We start from the raw sequence: 18,776 nt of genomic DNA, 5'->3' as shown, positions 1-18,776 counted from the left end.
GGGAAGCAGCAGCATAGCACAGGGAGATCAGCTCAGTGCTTTGTGACCACCTAGAGGGGTGGGATAGGGAGGGTGGGAGGGAGACACAAGAGGGAGGGGATATGGGGATATATGTATATGTATATCTGATTCACTTTTTTATACAGCAGAAACTAACACACCATTGTAAAGCAATTATACTCCAATAAAAATGCTTAAAAAAAAGGTATGATTTTAGAAATTTCAGCAATTTAATCCTTCTATGTCTCAGTTTTCTCATCTGTAAAATGAGAATAGTACAATGACCTCATGTGGTGATTAAATCACAGTTTGTGAAGAGAAACTGTTCTGTACCCACCCTTCCCTCTGCATCCCTACCCATCACATAACGAATGAAGGCTTATCTTCTCAGGGGACCTTGCCTTCTGCTCCACTCACAGCACCTGAAGCCCTGCATCACTGTGCACAGAAGCACAGGCCTCTTCCTCCTATCTTGGCAGGAAATTTTCAACAGCCAGGTTTTAAACACAATATCTGGGTGGGGCTGTAGGCTAAGGAGGACCCTGGTCGGTGTTTCCTAAGAAGTTCTTTCTAGATGCTGGGCCAAACCTTGCCTTCCTGGCCCCTGACCAAATACAGTGTGATCTCATCTCTGGCCAGAGCACCCATTGAACCTGAAACTGCAGATGCCAAGCCGTGCCCACCTTTGGAGCCCAGCTCCACATCATCACAACTCTAGCCCCTGCTCCCTCAGCTCAGAGTGACCAGGCCCCCACTCCCACGCACTCTAACCAATGACTCTGACCACCTGCCCTTTTGTCTCACCTGGTCCCTGGGACCACAGAACTAGACCTTTAGATACTAAGAAGTTCCTGAGATCTTCGAGAAGAAAACAGGCACTTTCTATACTGTCACATGGGGAAGTTGAACTGGCTTTGGAGGCTACTCTAACTTTCCAATTCTTACTTGTTCAGTCGAATGGCATATTCCTTCAGAGCAAACACGTTGTCAGCAAAAACAATAATCTTGTCATTCCTCCTTTCATGAAACTTGATCAGAAACTGGCAAGCTCTGAATTTGTTGGGGTTCATGGTGTACAGCAAGATTCGTTTCTTGGTTTTGATTGCCACATACTCCCGGTAAAACTCAGGAGACATCGGGCACCAAACCTGTGATACAATAAGAATCAGGGGTCAGTATGCAAGTTTAAGCATCATACAACCGGGAACTTCAGCAAATTAGCTTTAAAACAAATCAAGACACAACCAATGGTATGTGAATTATATCTCAATAATATTGTAAACACACACACACACACACACACACACACACCACAAAACAAAACCTAATACCCAGTGTTGAACCAGGATACTCTCACATGTTAATAACAGAGATTTTAAAATGCATCAATATCCAGGGAATTATTCTCACACCAGCTCCAAGTGAAGAAAATCAGATTCCCAGCCAGTGGTGTAAACAATCCCTCCCGTTTAGATCACACCACCACACACAGCACTGCTACCGAGAACTGCACACACACTTGCCAGCTCTGCCTGTTGGGTTAGCCTAGCAATGACATCCCAGGAGTAATGAACACGCCAGCACCCAGATCTTGGCTTTTAAATTACATTCTCTACTAAAAGGGCTCCATGGTGAAATGGCTGATTCCAGGGCCAGGACAGGGAAAGTACCAGATGAGCTGGAAATATCTTACTGTGCCAGAAAGCAAGGAAGTGCTCAAAGTCTGATGGGAACATGTCAAATGGTCATAGAAACTAGCTTGAATGTAGTCCCACTGGTCACATCTGAGACAATTTGAGCATCTAAATAAGAATGACAGTAACATTCCTGAGGGCCTCCTCTCTGCTAAGCCCTGTGCTTGGCTGTTGACAAACTAAAGGAAGCTCGGGCAAGTACACTGAAGTGCCATGACTAAAGGTCTCAAGGCTGTGTACAGACCCTCCAGGAGCTTTGCACTGGAACAAGCCATAGCCTACACCGGCAGACTGAGGTTTTGGTTGCGACCAGCGCCACTTCTGTGTGATTGCCACAGACCACTTCTTCATGCTGCCACCACTGCAGAATTAGCTGACACGGTTATGTGTCAAACTCTGTGCTGAGCTCAAATCTAAGTTTTGCTGTCGTTACCTTTTCTGATTCTCTCTGGGACATATCCTATTATGACCCCTTTAGAATTTCTAGTTCTTCATAACCAAAGCAATTCTTTTTTCACAGTAAAATCTTTAAAATCATGCATTTCCCAGAATATGAAACACAAGTGGCCAATGAACGTACGAAAAGATACTCAACGTCATCAGTAAACAGGAAAACACAAGTTAAGACCATAAAAAGATACCATTTCACACTTAATCAGGTCTGTAAAAATTAAAAGAAGACATTTCCATATTAGGTGCTGGAGATGTGGAGCTAGCTCACTCACCCTGGACGAGAGTGTTAACTGGTGCAACCACTTTGGGAAACAGAGTTTTCCACATGACTAGTGAAGTGAGCATCCGGAAAGCCCTTGACCCAGGCAATGCTACTTCTAGGTGCACCTGCCACAGCAGTGGCCTTCAAACTTGGACCAGTTTATGTCATAAACTAAACACTCCCACACACAAACACAGTCTTAGGAAAATATATACCTTTAATACCTATTATGCATTCTGGTAGATTCTACTCTATCCTGATCATGACGCACCGAAGTGATGTCACCATCTACTACGTGGTCACAGTCCACAGTGTGAACACTGCTTTAGGAAACGTCTGACACAGGAAACAGGTACAAAAAATACATGCAGCAATACCGTCATAACAACAAAAAAACAGCTCCAAATTCAGAGACAGTGTCCGCCTAGGGTTGGGACTAGAAGCAGGGCCTTGCTAATGGGCACAAGGGAACTTTTGGGGATGGGGGAGATGCTCTGAAACTGGATTGGGGGCGTAGCTGCACAACTCTTTACATTTACTAAAACCACAGAAGTTATAAATCACACTATTTTCTAACAACAGATGAATGTTATGGAACATAAACTAGACCTCGACAAGGCTGTGAAAAAAAACAACTTAGCAACCCAAACATCTGTCGACGTTAGAAAAGATTTTATTTTTACTTCTGTGTAATATTCCATTAGCTATCAAATTGTGGTATATTTGTCCAATGGAATACTACAGAAGAATTTAAACTAATAAACTACAGCTACATGTATCATTAAAAAAATAATGCATTATGCAAAGAAAAAAATACTAAGCAAAAGACAGAAGTCATACAAGAACACATATAACCTGATTCTATTTGCATATACATAAAGATTTTTTAAAAGGCAAAGCTAAACAATGAATGTTTTGGGAATTATACATAGGAAGTAAAATAATAAAGAAAAGCAAGATGACAAACCTAAGCTCCAAGACAGCGGTTACCCTGGCAGGGGGAGGGGAGATGCAACTAGAGAGGAACAGGCGCCTCAAAAGTTCTGACAATGCTGTGTAAGGTGGGTGCTGATTACGAAGATGTAACCAAAGGGTAAGGAAGCTTCTCGACAGAGCAAGTCCACCTGCACAGCTTCCTCACACTCACCTTCACCCGAAAGGCCCATGTCTGCCCTCTGAGGACACAGCCCACCCTACTCTAGCCACTGAGTGACAGTCATTTTAAGGTGCCAGAAAGGATTTCTGTTGCTGTTCCTTCTGAGAAGACTTACCTTTCTTTGAACATGTATTTTAAACACATACCTGTGCAGGTATTCATCACAGAATATAGGGAAAATGGGTTCTTAGAAATAAAATAATCAAGGTCACATGTGCCTTCTGGGGGCATCAAAACCAACAGGCTTTGGTACTGGGGGTGGCCTGTGGGTTGCCCACGCAGGACCAGCAAGAATCCCTCCGGGGTGAGGGTGGGCAGGAGTACCCTGAGGTGCTCATTCCCAAAGAGGACGAAACGCCAAGCCAGCCTGGATCAGCCTCCTGACCTGACCACTTCCTGTGTGCCCGTGGACAAGTGATTCTGCTTCACACATCTGTGAAATCGCGGCAGACTGCCCACCCCACGGGGGGCTGAGGGTACTGCACGAGGCAGCAGCACTTTTGCTCAGGTCCTGACCTGTGTACCTGCCCACGAGGAATCGACCTGATCCATTTCCCTCCCCCAGGGACCGTGCCAGGAAGGGGACAGCTACCTCAGCGCACTGGACTTTGGCGATGTAGCCGTTGTTCTGCAGCTCCATCCAGTTGGCTTCATAGAGCTTGGGCCCAATCAGAAAATTTAAGTCGACAATTTTGTCATCTTCCCGGACGAGGGTTGCGGTCAAGCCCAGTTTGCAGTGGGCCTGCACAATGGTGAGCACCCGTCGGAACATCTTGGCTGGGGAAACAATCGGCGCATTCACGCTGTCACTTTTTTAAACGCTCAAAGTACCAAAGACAGCCTCGACCTAATACTGGCCCGGGACACTGTACGGCTGACCCCCGGGCTTCTGGATCACAGGAACCTGGCTCTAGACAAGAATGATTAGGTGCGAATGCTTAATCTCCACTTTTAGACCTGTCCAAAAGAAGGGTGAAAAGGAGAACAAGAGAGGGAGATGACCTGGAGGAAGCCCTAAGCTAGGGAACCCCAGCACTCCCCTCACAACAGCTCGGCTATCAAGAGCACAAACGGCAATCTGAAACATGACCTACACTTAAAATGCCACTGAGCTCTGAATCATGCAAGGAATTGGTTCACCCTGAGGCCTGTACCTCAGTTACCGGGAAGATGGTGGGGTATCTGGAGGACCAGAGGAAAGAAAGGAGCTCCGCTTCCCACCACCCTCCCAGAAACCAGGAAGAAACAAGGGAGAGATGAAACCCCAGGCACCTCTCCCACCTTAGGAAACATCCCTCTATACACTCTTCCAATTACATTCACTCTTGTCAACCAGCAACGTCCTTTGCCTTCCTTTCGCTTGAATGTTATCATTCTTTCTGAGGTATCAAATTAAATTAAATAAACACTAAAAGGGTACAAGATATTCATTTTTAAAAACTCAATTTATAGGTTTCCACAGGCTCACCTTTTAAAAACTCTTAACACTATGAAGAAAGGTAAAAATGTTGAAGTCATGCTTATCTTATATCCAATTAAAGGCAAGGTTAGTGACACTTCAGAAATAGACCTGGGAATTCCCTGGCTGTCCAGTGGTAAGGACTCCATGCTTTCACGGCCAAGGGCCGGGGTTCAATCCCTGGTCAGGGAACTGAGATCCACAAGCCACCGTGGCACGGCCGGATTAAAAAAAAAAAAGAAATAGACCTAACAATCCGAGGGAAAGAAGGGCAGACGTCACCAAAATACAAACCAAAAACATAAGAACAGTAAAATAACAAAGGGCTGTCTAACCCCAGTAAATGCCCAGGTCTCACGGTTTCACACACTGAAGCCTAACACAGCTTGCACACACCCCTGGAAAACAAACAAACAAAAAACCAGGGTCAGGCTTATGTCCAAGGGCTGTGCTGGCTCCAAAAAAGGGCAGCCAAGGACCCCAGACCAGGTTCCCCACGTCAGAAGGACATGGCAGCCAAGGCAGTGGAAACCCCAAGCTACTGTGGGCTCCAGGGAGGCAGCATTGGGGCGGCCCGGGGACTGCATCAACCCGAGGGGAGCACAACGCGGGGACCCTGCCTGGACACTCTGCAGCCAGAAACAAGCCTTCCCCGAGGCATCAGCCCTGCAAACGAGTCACGTCCCACTGCTACGTTCTCTCACAGCCGTAACAGCTGTCACGGGGGAAGAACTCACATACAACGATGTGCATGGCTCCATGAATTTTTACACAGGTACATACCTGTGGAACAACCCAGATGATGGGAGTGTTCTCAGCACCCAGAAGTCTCGCCTCTGACGCCTCTGGTCAACACCAGCACTCTCCCTCAAGGGAACCCCGATCCAACTTTAGTCATCAGAGAGGAGGTCTGCCTCCGGTCTGAAGTTCATGTAAATGGAATCACAGTACGCACTTTGCATGTGCGGCTTGTTTCACCAGACATTATGTCGCGGTTGTCATTTGACATTTATTTGTGTGATTCTCTGACTGTCTCTCCCACTTTGTCTCCGGTGCCAAGCAGAGTGCCTGGTACTTCATGGGTTCTCAATAAATACTTGTTAAAATAATAAAAGTGGCACAGTGCCTTGCATGCAGGAAACACCTAATATATGCAAGTACTGTAATAAGAATTTCTTATTAATATAATGACTTAATAGGCCTCCTTTTGGAAGATCTATAAAAGAACACAACAATCTTTATCTTCTGGGATAAATCTCAAAGATTTACCATTCTACCTAGTCCAAGTGGTAAATGTTTATGGCAGAATCTTACTCTGATTTGCTAGAATTCCCTATTTAACATCTGCTCTCTGGCCCAGTGAGCATGGCCATAGGGCTTATAAGGCCTGAACGCAAAATCCTTTAGAGCAGTTTGGTTTCACTCTTCTACCTAAACAGAGGCAAACTGCTCCAATGAACCAGAGGAGAGACAGACACACTTAGTGAACTGTGTGGGGTACACCTCTATATCCTCATCACCAGATAACCAATCCCAAGCCTGGCTGCCACCCTCTAAGACCTGGGGCCCAAGTTAAAGAGGAACACCAACGTATGCTAAATATATCCTCTGGCAGAAGGCCTCAAACATCCCCACGCTTCAAACACAGCCTTCAACTAAACTGCTATAAAGCAATTCCAAAGTCGTTTATAAAAAATGTTTCTCTAGATCACCAATTCCCAATCCAGTCAGACCCAATACCAACCCTCTCCTTAAAGGTTTTTTCTTTCTCTTGGTTTAGTTTTTAAATATCACACAGTAAACTGCACTTCTTCTGAGGGTGGGTGGGTGAGAGTGGTTCTACACACGTTCATACGTGTGCAGACTCACGTAGCCACCACCATCATACTTGGGAGACGAACCAATCCATGACCCCAAAAGCTGCCTCGTGCTCTCCCTGTCCAGTCATACCCTCCCCGCCCCACCCCGGCACCCACCCATCTGTTCTCCGTCACTACAGTTTTGTCTTTTCAAGAATGTCCTACCAAAGGCATCACACACTCTGTAACCTCTTGGGACTGGCTGATTTCACTCAGCACGAAGCCTCTGAGACTCCTTTCCACGGAGCGTCCCAGCTGTTGAGGGGCCAGCTTGTCCATCCAGCCACTCACTGACAGTCATTTCCGTTGTTTTCTAAGTTTCGGAGATTACGACCAGAGCTGCTTCTATAAACATTCATGCACAGGTTTTTGTGTGAACCTAAGTTTTCATTTCTCTAGAATAGATGCCCAGAGTGGGACTGCTGGGTCTATATGGTAATTTTCTAATAAACTGCCAAACCTCCCCAGAGTGACTGTACATTTTGCACTTCCTCTGGCCACGTATGACAGTTCCAGCTGATCTGCACTCTTGTCAGTACTTGGTACTGTCAATATTTTTTATTTTAGCCACTCTAATAGGTCTGTAGTGGCATCTCATCGTGGCTTTAACCTGCATTTCCCTGGGGACTAATGCTGCAGAACATCTTTCAAGTGCTTACTGGCGTCTGTATAGTCTCTTGAGTGAAAATCTGTTCATGTCTTTTGCCCGTTCTCTAACATTTCTGCCTTTGCCTGACTGTAACAGCAATCAAATTAACATGTCTACGGCCTAACTCCTGATCTTCTCTCTCCAAACCTGCACCTTCTAGAGTCTTCCCCATCCCAACACCCACTCCACCCTTCTGACGGCTCAGGCCAAAAGCTGACAGTCATCCTTGATTCCTCTTTCTTTCAGAACCACATCTAACCAGCCAACTTAACCTTCACAACATAACCAGAATCAGTTTACCTTTATTCTTACTGGTCCAAGCCTCATGTTGGGATTCCACCAACTAACCTACCTAGCTGCTCTCCACCCTTGCTTCCTGCAGTCTCTTCTCAGCACAGCAGCCAGTGTGATATTTTTATAACTTTAAGTCAGATAATGTCACCCCCAGCTCAAATCCCTCAAATGGCTTCTCACCCAGAGTGCAAGCCAAAGACCTCCTTCAGGTCCTACAGGATTGGCTCCAAAGCCTCTCCGACCTCAGCCTTGACCGCTCTCCTCCACGTTCCCCTCCAGCTGCAGGGCTACAGTATTGTCAGGCCATGCAAGTACTACTTCCCCACTTCAGGACTGCTTCCTTCTACCCGAGAGACCCCTCTCATCCCTACCTGGCTTGCTGTGAACATCTCTCGGTGTTTTCAGACATCCAGAGGTGTTGGAGGAGCCCTCATTACACAGAAAAAAACAGATAGAGAGGCCATTTTGACAATGTTTTGAATACTCTATGTGAAAATGCCTCTGATTTCATTTACTTCAGAGTAATCTCTAATTTACACTTCGTAATTGATCAGGGCTACCCATTAACTTGTTTTATCAAGAAAGGTTTGCCTGGGTTTCCCTGGTGGCGCAGTGGTTGAGAATCTGCCTGCTAATGCAGGGGACACGGGTTCGAGTCCTGGTCTGGGAGGATCCCACATGCCGCGGAGCAACAAGGCCCGTGAGCCACAACTACTGAGCCTGCGCGTCTGGAGCCTGTGCTCCGCAACAAGAGAGGGCATGATAGTGAGAGGCCCGCGCACCGTGATGAAGAGTGGCCCCCGCTTGCCACAACTAGAGAAAGCCCTCGCACAGAAACAAAGACCCAACACAGCAAAAATATTAATTAATTAATAAACTCCTACCCCCAACATCTTCTTTAAAAAAAAAAAAAAAGAAAGGTTTGCCTGGAATGCTATTCAGTGATGAAAGGAACACAGCATTGGTACGTATTACAACGTGGGTAAACCACTGTGTGAAGTGAAAGAAGTCAGATAAAAGAAAATACATATTATGTGATTCTGTGAATATATTTCCAGAAAAGGCATGTCTCTAGAAACAGAAAGCAATTCAGTGACTGCCTGCAGCTAAGGATGAAAACACCGATGGTGAGTGAGTATGAGGACGATGTTCTAAAACTGGGTCATGGTGATGGTCGCACCAACTCCATTTTACTAAAAATCCTGAATCGTATACTTATGATGGGTAGATTTTACGGTTTATAAATTATGTCAATATGGCTGTTTAAAAGGACTGCCGGCAATACTTGGACTTCTATAACATATTAAGGAACAATACTTTAGTCCTCAAATAAAACAAATATTGCAAGGACTTTTTTGTGCTCCCAGTCTAGTTTTTGCATGACCGAAAAGAGAAAAAATGGGTTAAGGGTAAGCTGAGGTGCAACAGTTGAGAGGGAGGATGGAAGAAAATAGCACTTTCTAGATGACTACTCTGGGCCAGTGATTAAGGAAGCTGCCAGTGTGTACACCCACCCACCACCAAGCCCCTCCCCACCCCACCCACCCATGCTCATGGAAATCAATCTGTCTCTACGATGAGTAGGCATCCCAGCTCTCAGCCTGCTTACCTGGTATGGTGTGTACTTCGTCCAGGATCATGAGGCCCCACTCCTGAGTTTTGAGCCACTCCATCACCCGCTCGGCCTCCCAGGACCTTTTGGTGGTGTGGCCCAGCATGGAGTAGGTGCTGATGGCAATGGAGCAGCCTATGGGCTTGTCCTTGGCGTCGGAGGTAAAGCGGCAGATCTGGCTGTCGTCGATGGTGGACCACATCTTAAACTGGGCTTTCCACTGCTCCACAGACACAGCTGAGTTGCCCAGCACCAGGCAGCGTTTTCTGACTGTGCACGCAGCTGTCACGCCAACCAAGGACTTCCCAGCACCTACGAGAAATCAACGGGCAATCCTACCCAAGGCCGGGTTGAAATGAGGGACAGGGACAGACAGAAAGACTTGTCAGCCCACCAATCTGGCCAAAATTATTTGTAATAATCCTCACAGCTGACACTGTTGAGGTGCTTACTGCTCCAAACCTGTTTCCTTCTTTAGAAAAAGGAGGCACACACACTTCACACACAAACGTGAGAATTAAAAGACACAAGCACCAGGCCCTATTAAAGCACTGTACAGGCATCTCATTTAAATGTTGAAAAACAACATTTGTCAAAATAAACCATAGGTGAGAGACACTCCTATTATTGCCATTTTAAACATGGGAAAACTAAAGCTGAGGGGTAAGTCACCCAAGGCCCTGGGACAGCAGTGCTGCTGGGGTACAGTGTGCCCAACACCCAGACTACCTCCGGAGGGACTCAGTAAAAGACGGCTACTATGATGACACAACAAACTGGGCTGAGCACTTGGGAATGCGGTACGTACGCTGCTACTGGCAAAGACAGAGGAAGGTGAAACTCCAGGGGCTTCTGAGTTTACTACCACCTACTGTATGAAGATCAAGATTAAAAATCAAGCTATTCCTTGAAACAGCAATTCTTCCTTTACCAGGGGTATGCATCAAAATAACCCATGAGGCTTTAAAAAAAAACCAAAAACTGAAGGTGCCTGCCCCTCCCCTAGAGAGGCTGCCTTCTTGAGTATGGGGTAGGCCACCAGCTGAGCCTACTGTGACCTCTGGCCAAGAACCTAGGCCAGACCTGACACGACTTAGGACAAATGATGTTAGATGGGCGCCAAGGGGGCTGCCACAGCCCCTTCTTGGATGTGCACACTGTAATAAGCAGTCCAGGACCAAACAAAGTTTCTGTGCTAGGGAGCCTCCAAACACATACAACTTACAAGACTGAGTGTGAGGAGCTCTAAGCCCAGGATGTAAACTAGCCCTTTCCCACAACACCATCCTTCCTCACTGCCCAAGACTTTATACACTGCTTAGCTGATTGGTTCACTGTCTGAGCTACCCCACCACAATGAGCTCCATGAGGTCAGGAGTGTTGTTCTATCCACCATTACATGCCCAGCGTGGAGGTCAGGGCCCTGCACAGAGCAGGCACGCAAGTATTCGTCAAGTCATGAATCAGGGAGCCATGTGACACTGGCTGTTCCCTGACCAGGTGGGATTTAGAGGAAGGCCCTCAGCGAGAGCGTAAGGCAGATCCGGACACAGCAGCCTAGCCATCTTCTTCACTCAGGCATCACTCACCACAAGGAAGGACGATGACCCCGGAACGTGCGCGCCCATTCCCAAACATCTTCCGCAAGCTCTTCTCCTGATAAGGTCTAAGGACAGCTGTGGGTTTCAGGTCAATGTTGATGTCAGGGTTGACAGAATCATTCCGGAAGTCGTATTCTGCTAACAGAGGGTACTCCAGGTGGATGCAACGTTTCTGGAGTTCCTCAATCATTTCCTGGAAAGTGAGCATGAAGGTTTTATAATCCTGTTAACTCCAAAGTGTGCTCACAAACAGCACACATTCTAAGGAGCCTAATGATTTAAAGAAAAAAAAAAAAAAAAGGTCAGCTAGACTTTCAAATTTCAGATCTTGCTTGATGAGAGCCAGCTTAAAGCACAGACTAAGGGCCCCAAACTAAGGACATGGACAAAATTAAATCCAATCAGCCACCAAAAATGCCCCCCAGGCACTGCTTCTCACATCTCCCCAGGAACTTGTGAACACTGACCCCCCCCAGCCTGAAGAACAGGACACTCAGATCTAACTCCATCAGGAAGAATGGTGCTGTAGTGCACAGACACCAAAATTTGGGGACAGATGGGGATTCCTTCCTCTCACACAGGCTACAAACAGTCCATGAAGGGCTGAACCAGCTTCTGACACAGGCTTAGAGAAGCAACCAGGAGGGGTACGTTCACTAACCTGCTTGACTTCAAAAGATACTGTCTGTGTCTCTTCTTCTTCCTCCTCGTCCTTGTCCATTTGCTCATAAAAGTCAAAGAGGTCCGTGGGGATGTCAGATTTACCCTGTGGATCTGTCACCCGGGAAGTGGATGGCCCACCGCTGCCTTCAGCACTCTTAGCGATCTGAAAGAGAAAGGCAGGATCTGGACTTGCACAAAACATTTAACCCTACTGTTACCGAGCAACAAAGCTGCAAGAAAACAAGGACTACTAGACTGCAAATGCTGGCCTAAAAGCACCTGAGAGAATTAAAATCCTAAATGCGTCCACCCCCAAGGGTGACCCAGGAGGCCACATACAGCAGATTTGCTTGTGAAAGTCTCTGTGATGAGCTCGGTTGCCTCCCCCTCAGAGTTCCTCAGGCGGCATTCCCGGATCATGGGATCCTGGAGAAGATGCTGGATGACATCAGGGTGAGAACTTTCAACGAAGTACCTGTAAGAAGGGAGGAAGGAGGTGCATACTGACCAGTACACCATTTTCAGAAGGTTCCACTGCTCACTCATAAGATGATCTGGAGATAGCGGCCTAAGGCCTCTCTCCACGCTCACCCTCCCCCAACCCTTTGCCAAATCTGAGATATGAGCTACTTGCCATGACATAGCACACGAGGGTTGCAGGCAAAGCCCCACTGTGAAGACAAACTAGCAGGGATCTGAACCCCAGCTCCACTGTTCAGGGGAATACAGTGATCAGTGAATGAATTTCCGGTTTTGGCCACATCACTTCACTTTTTCCTTTTAGCCCCTTACTCGGGGGAGTAGGTGTTAGTGCAGAGCAGACAGTCCACAAGTGTTAGCTCCCTGCCACCTGATATGCAGAGGGTGAACGTGCCTTGGATGGGCCTGTCACAGAGCCCCTTACCTGTTGTGCTTCAGGACCAGCTTGACTTTCCCATAGCTGACAGTACACAACTGCAACAAGTGACAACACCATACAGGCAAAATTAGCAATACGCACCTCACTGAGAACTCGCTCATTACTGGGCACATCTCACTACCTATCAAACAAGTGAAGAGTTCATTTTACTTTAGGAAAATCCAACGTGCAATCCTAAAGGGGGCAGATCTGCCTAAATTGAGCTTTTCTATTAGCTCCTACTTTTTGAGGGCAAAACCTTCCTCTTGCCTGGCTAATTCTGATGCACATCCCTTAATCTAAAAAATGCTGCTTAGAATCTTTCTTTTATTTTCTCTTTCCCTTTCTTCTCCATTCCCAGAGCCCCATCCTAATCCAGGAGTTCATCTCATTGTACCAGTACTACCACAGATCCCAGCACAAAGCTGGTAGTTATGTGTGCACTAATTGTGAGCTGCGTAAATTAACTGTGAAGCCTCTGGCCTCCTCACCAATGTTCCTATCTCCCCAACTAGATGTACGCCTCTTGATGGCAGAAAATCCTTCCAGGTTCCCAAAAATCTTTAGGATGGAATGCAGCAGAGATTATACAGTAGCCACGAAAATTCACAATCCAGATCTCAGGCTGCTGCCGCCTCCACTGCTGCCCTTCTGCATCCACCACTGCCAACTAACCAACACCCACATTCCCACAGGCAGCTCCCAACCAAGGCTGAGAACAGCCAGGGTACTGAAATAGGCTCATTCTACAAGGTGCAAGCCCTTTTCCCAGGGCACCCTTTCACATCAGAAGAAAGGAGAACTCTCTCCAGGGCTCCTGCCAGCTTCTCTGAGATTGGCTTCATTACTGTACTGGATGCCTGTGGCACTCATCTTCTGCCACTTCAGATCTGGGGGTCTGAATCTAATTCCCTGTAGATCAGCCGAGGACAACGAAAGCCACTGTCCAGCTCTTTTTAATGGTATTCACTCTCTCTCAGAACAAACCCAAGCAGGTTCAAGTGCTCGTCACATAGAACCCTATCCACTTCAAACTTTGAAGTCCTTTTTGACTTTTCCTCACGGAAGTTGTTGACTAGCGGTCTCGTGCAGGTATGCAAACTTAGATGGAGTTTATCATCTGTACTAACTTGCTCAGGTTACCATATAGAACACCACAGACTGAGCTGTTTAACAACAGAAACTTATTTCTAGAAGTCCAGGATCATGATGCCAGCCATTTCGTTTCCAGTGAATGTTCTCTTCCTGGCTTCTAGGGGGCTACCTTCTTGCTCTATGCTCACATTACGTCTTCCTTGTACAAATGAAGAGAGAAAGGGAGCACACACGCCTTCTGGTGTCTTTTCTTATAAGGACCCCACTCTTATAACCACGTTTAACTCTAATTATATCCTTACCCCAAATACAGTCACATTACGGGTTAGGTCCTCAACACACGAATTCTGGAGGGGGCACAATTCAGTCCGTAACACCATTCACTTCGGGCTATACTCCCAAATAACCCAGGCCAGAATGGGCCTGAATTAGTAACCCTGCTGTGTTAGCACCCACTGGCTAAGAGCAGCTCATGGGAAGTCTGCCCTCAGCAAAACACAATGCTGGATCCAGAGGAGCAGCAGCTGGGGTAATCGGTTACTATGCTCCCCACACTGGATCTGAATGGCATTTTCATGACTGCTACAAGTTAACAATGTACAGCCCCTGTCCCCACTATCACTACGTTACGAAGGAGGGCAAAAGAGCCAGCCTTAGCCCCCACTTGCCTTAATAAACTGAATAATTCCATCAGGGACTCCCGTCTTGCTGAGCTTCCTGAGGTACTCAGTGATGTCACTAGTTTGCAGCCCAACGCTGACAGCCGCGTACAGGGAGTAGGCAGTTAGTCTGTACTCATGCACGTGGGTCGGTCGGCACACCGGCTCTGCAATAGCCACCAGGAAGTCTTGAGCATATTTGTAAACTGGAGAGAAGGCTTCTAAGAAGATGTGGCCATCAGGAGCCTGAGAAACACCAAATGGACACAGCAGACAAGGAAACTAATGAGTTGCAGAGACGATGAGACTCTTTCCCACATCACGATCTAGAAAGGATAAGCTGCCCAGAAAGTGATCTAAAGCCTGCCAACACCAGGAATATTTTTGTAAGCACATCTTCAGCCAACTGTGGGTCCTGCTACTTTAATCGGATACAAGGAGTAGAGAGAATAGAAGAAAAGGTTTCCAAAGTCAGTAGCTGCCTCTCACGATTCTTCACAGGAAAAGCCCACCTTCCTGGCTATCCTTCTGGCTAGATTTCAAATGAATGGAGAACATTAATTACTTCAAGTTGAGCAAAAAAGCTGCCTAGCAAATATATGTCTCATTACGTTTTTTTTTAACGGGGAATTAAAATGTTACATAATAAATGCCATTTATTCTTTAGATAAAAGTTGTTTCCAAACATGTGGCAGAACTGGAGAGGGAAAGGGGAGCAAAAGGAGGGGTTAGAGAGGAAGGAAGCCCAAGTCTAGCCAGCACATGTGTGCGAGCATACGCTCATTGCTATCTCGGCTGTTTCAAACTGTCTATGAAAATGAAAGCTCGCTGCCAGTAGGCTCTGAAGCAAAGCTCACGATCCCGCGTTCCTATTTGGGCCGCACCCACTCTTGGGCCCGGCCCCGGCTGAGGCGTGCTTACCACCCAGAGGGGCCTGGAGGTGTGGTCGTCCTTCAGCGGCATCTGCAGCCTGTAGTCCTTGGCTCCATACTCATCCACTTTGGTGCTGGACTCATCCACCTGCTTCCCGGCCGCCGAGGGAACCGCTTCCTGAGAGTCGTTCCCAGGGGCGTCGTCTTCATCGTCTTCCTCATCCTCGTAGTGCCGCTTCTTGGACTTCTTCTTCTCTGCAGATACGAACACGGACACAGAAGTGAGCCCCGCAGGAGCCTTGCGTTCCCCCAGCACCGACTAGCCGCAGGTCGGAGGAACCTGGCTGCAGCCGCACTTCCCCAGCGCCAAGCACCCCTAGCCCAGAGCCACTGCGCGCCTGCAGGCGTCCTCTCCCTCAAACGCTGCCCACCCAGCCCAGGGGGCAGGGCTGCCCGGAGGTCAGGGGTCACACCCCCTCCCAGCGGCCTGTCGGGACAGTATGTGACGACGGCGAGCGACTCTGGGGTCGACCGCCGCCGAGAAACCCTGAGCAGCTACCACACAGGATGATAGGGACGGCAGGTGCAGGCAGCCCCGAAACGCGCCTACGCCACGTCTCACCGCGGTCCGCCCGGTCCCTTTTGCCCATGTCGGCGTCCGCAGCAAACAACCCGTACCGCCGAGGAACCCCGGAGACGGCTCTCTGTGGAACTTCCGGTTCACACCGGAAGTTCTTCAGGCCACCGCACAGGAAGTCCCGCCTCTGGGCGCTCGGGTGAGGCGTTGGTGGTTGAACCCGCAGCTGAGCGGTCCGCTGACTGTACCCGGTTGCAGGCCCTTTCTCCCCATTTTTTCTCCTAGTCAGTGAAGTATTTTTTCAGTACCTGCTAACGATCGTTCAGGCACTGTTCACTATCCTGCCCCTGGGGCAGGATAGTGAACAGAGCGAAGGCGTTGGCCTCTTGGAACAGAGAGACGTGGGTCGTAAACAAATGTGTTAAGCGCTCTAAGGAAGAAATAAAACAGAGCCCAGAATGGCAGGCAGTGCTGTCCCAGAATATCTCGCTGAAGGGGTGTTATTTGAGAAAAAGGTCACGAAAGTGAGATGATGTCCTATGTAAATACAAGGAAGGAGCAGTGTGGGTCTAGGGGCCGGCCGACACAGGTTTGGCGTTTAAGGGGAGCTGAGAGGGGGAGCAGTATGGCTATAAGAGGTGGGAGACGGTCCAGGACATAGAGAGCAGTGATTCTCAAAATGGGGTCCCCTGGCTGCATCGACATTATATGCAAACTAGTTAAAACTGATGGGAAAGGCACAAACGCAAAATATCTAAGTCATAAAATTTTGCAGGCAGGCGCAACCATCCTGCCCTCCAGAAGACTGTGATGCTCAAATCTGAGAACAACTAATGTAGAGCTGTGTAGGTCATTGCAAAAACTTTGGATTTTATTATGAAATGAGAAGCTACTGGAGAGGTTTGAGCAGAGAAATGACAATCTGATTTCGTATTAAAGGATCACTCTGCACTGGCTGCTGTGTTGAAGATGGACTTTGCAAGGTCAAGGGCAGCTATTGCAGTGCTCCAGTCGAGAAATAACTGGCTTTATTAGGGTGTTGGGGTAAAGGTGATGAACAGTGGTTCCATTCTGAATATATTTTGAAGATAGCACAGGATTTGCTGACTAGATATGGAAGGTGAGAGAGAGGAATAAAGGAAAGCTGCAATGTTTTTGATCTGAGCAATTGCAAAAATGATGTACCTCAGGGAAGGTACAGGTTTTTGGTTTTTTTTTAATAAGGGGGACCGAGCAGCACCCAGCCTGCTGCTGGTGAGGGCCAGGACCCCCACTCAAAGTCTCTGTTAAGGGGTGCTACTGCAAGGTTGCGTAGTGGTCCTCACGCGGAGTTCGTCATCCTGCACGATTTCACCGTTGGCCAAGATCTGCACTGTCCTTCCAGGAAGTATGGGTCCCTGCTGCACTGCACCTTTCCCCAGACCTCGAAACACCTGAAGGAAACAATCTGTGTGGGCGGCTCCCAGAACTCGGCAGCGTCCTCTCCTCGGAAAGTACGGATTTGAACACTGGTTTTGGATGTATTTAATACGAGTGGCTACATTAGCCTGTCCGAGTGCCATAACAAAACACCACAGACTATGTGACTTGAACAGTGAAACTTATTTTCTCACAATTCTGGAGGCTGGAAGTCCAAGTTGAAGGTCCTGCTCTCTTCCTGGCTCACAGCCAGCCACCTTCTTGCTATGTCCTCACATGGGGACTGAGGGAAGGGCAAGCTCTCTGGTGTCTTTTCTTCACATAAGGGCACCAGCTTTGTCAAATTAGGGCCCCACCCTTATGACCTCATTTAACTTTTATTACCCCCTCACAAGCTCTGTCTTCAAATACAGTCACATTGAGGGTTAAGACTTCAATGTATGAATTTGGGGAAGGATGCAATTCACAGAAGTAGCCTATTACACGATCAAAGGAAGTGTCAAGCAGGCAGTTGGATGGAAGTCTGAAGTTCCATCCAACAAGGGACCTAGAAATATAAGCTTGGGAATTGCCATTATATCTATGGTATTGAATCTACAGAACTGATTGAAGTTACCTAGGGAATGAATGTAGGTAAAGAGAACGTCTGGGAACATTTCACAGTGAAGAGGCTGGAAGATGGAGAATTGGGCAACCAGTTGAAGAACAGTAAGTGAGATAGGAAAATTGGGAATCCTGGAAGTCCTTTCATTCATTTCATTTCAAGGTGGAGGGAGTGATGTACTGTGTTAGATGCCGCTGATCAGCTGAGCAAACTGGAGACCAAGACTCAGCCACAAAATTTGCAATGTAGAGATCAGCTCTCAGCTAAATGGCCTTCAGTAAATTGAAGCTTTGTTCCCTGCTCTAAATGAATTTCACTTCCTCAGGTAATGGAGGAACCACACCGTTAAAACTGACTTTTGCATTTTTATATTTTCCCTCTGATTAAAGTAATGCATGCTGTGTGAAAATCTCGGAAAACAGAGAAAAGCATGGTGAAGCTTATTTAAATCATACATAACACTACCCCTAGCTATCTATATTTTGGTTTATTTTCTTTCAGGCTTTTTTCCTGTGAGTAGGTATTTTTAATACCAAGAAGATGTCACCTGGACATATAATTTTATATCCTTCTAACATAAGCTTTGTTCACCTCTCACTAAAATGAATGTTTAAGGACTACTTAATTTTCTGTTGTATGGTAGTATCATTATTTAGTCAAACCCTAATTTGGGGGCATTGGAATAGTTCCAGGTTATCCCATTGTAAATAGCTCTGCAATGAGTATCATTGGCAATTAATCTCTAACTACATCTTGAATTTTTTTAAGGAAAATTCTAAGAAATAAAAATAATGACCTTGGGTATTCCCTGGCTTTCTGGTGGTTAGGACTCCACGCTTCCACAGAGCACAGGGTCGATCCCTGGTTGGGGAATTAAGATTCTGCAAGCCGCATGGCACAGCCAAAAAAAAGGAGAGAGAGAAAAGAAATAATGGCCTTAAACATATGGC

General features: G+C 47.1%; 1 protein-coding gene across 2 annotated transcripts in view; it reads right to left on the bottom strand.

Annotated features, from left to right (window-relative positions):
• Positions 1–15,929, bottom strand: part of ERCC3 (ERCC excision repair 3, TFIIH core complex helicase subunit) — a 38,451-nt gene extending 22,522 nt beyond the window's left edge. For both annotated transcript variants that reach the window (XM_024738053.1, XM_024738055.1), the window contains exons 1-10: positions 15,849–15,929; positions 15,276–15,481; positions 14,364–14,600; positions 12,607–12,656; positions 12,042–12,177; positions 11,701–11,865; positions 11,028–11,232; positions 9,436–9,750; positions 4,158–4,342; positions 946–1,148 (exon numbers count right to left, since the gene is read on the bottom strand). In XM_024738053.1, coding sequence (XP_024593821.1) covers positions 946–1,148; positions 4,158–4,342; positions 9,436–9,750; positions 11,028–11,232; positions 11,701–11,865; positions 12,042–12,177; positions 12,607–12,656; positions 14,364–14,600; positions 15,276–15,481; positions 15,849–15,876 — 1,730 coding nt within the window. In that variant the 5' untranslated portion in view covers positions 15,877–15,929. The remainder of the gene's footprint in view (positions 1–945; positions 1,149–4,157; positions 4,343–9,435; positions 9,751–11,027; positions 11,233–11,700; positions 11,866–12,041; positions 12,178–12,606; positions 12,657–14,363; positions 14,601–15,275; positions 15,482–15,848) is intronic.
• Positions 15,930–18,776: the final 2,847 nt, after the last annotated feature.

The sequence above is a fragment of the Neophocaena asiaeorientalis genome, unplaced genomic scaffold, assembly GCF_003031525.2.
Source record: "Neophocaena asiaeorientalis asiaeorientalis breed wild unplaced genomic scaffold, Neophocaena_asiaeorientalis_V1.1 scaffold98, whole genome shotgun sequence".
Lineage (NCBI taxonomy): Eukaryota > Metazoa > Chordata > Mammalia > Artiodactyla > Phocoenidae > Neophocaena > Neophocaena asiaeorientalis.
Note: the sequence above shows the minus strand (reverse complement) of the source record. Positions and strands in the feature narration are given on the sequence as shown.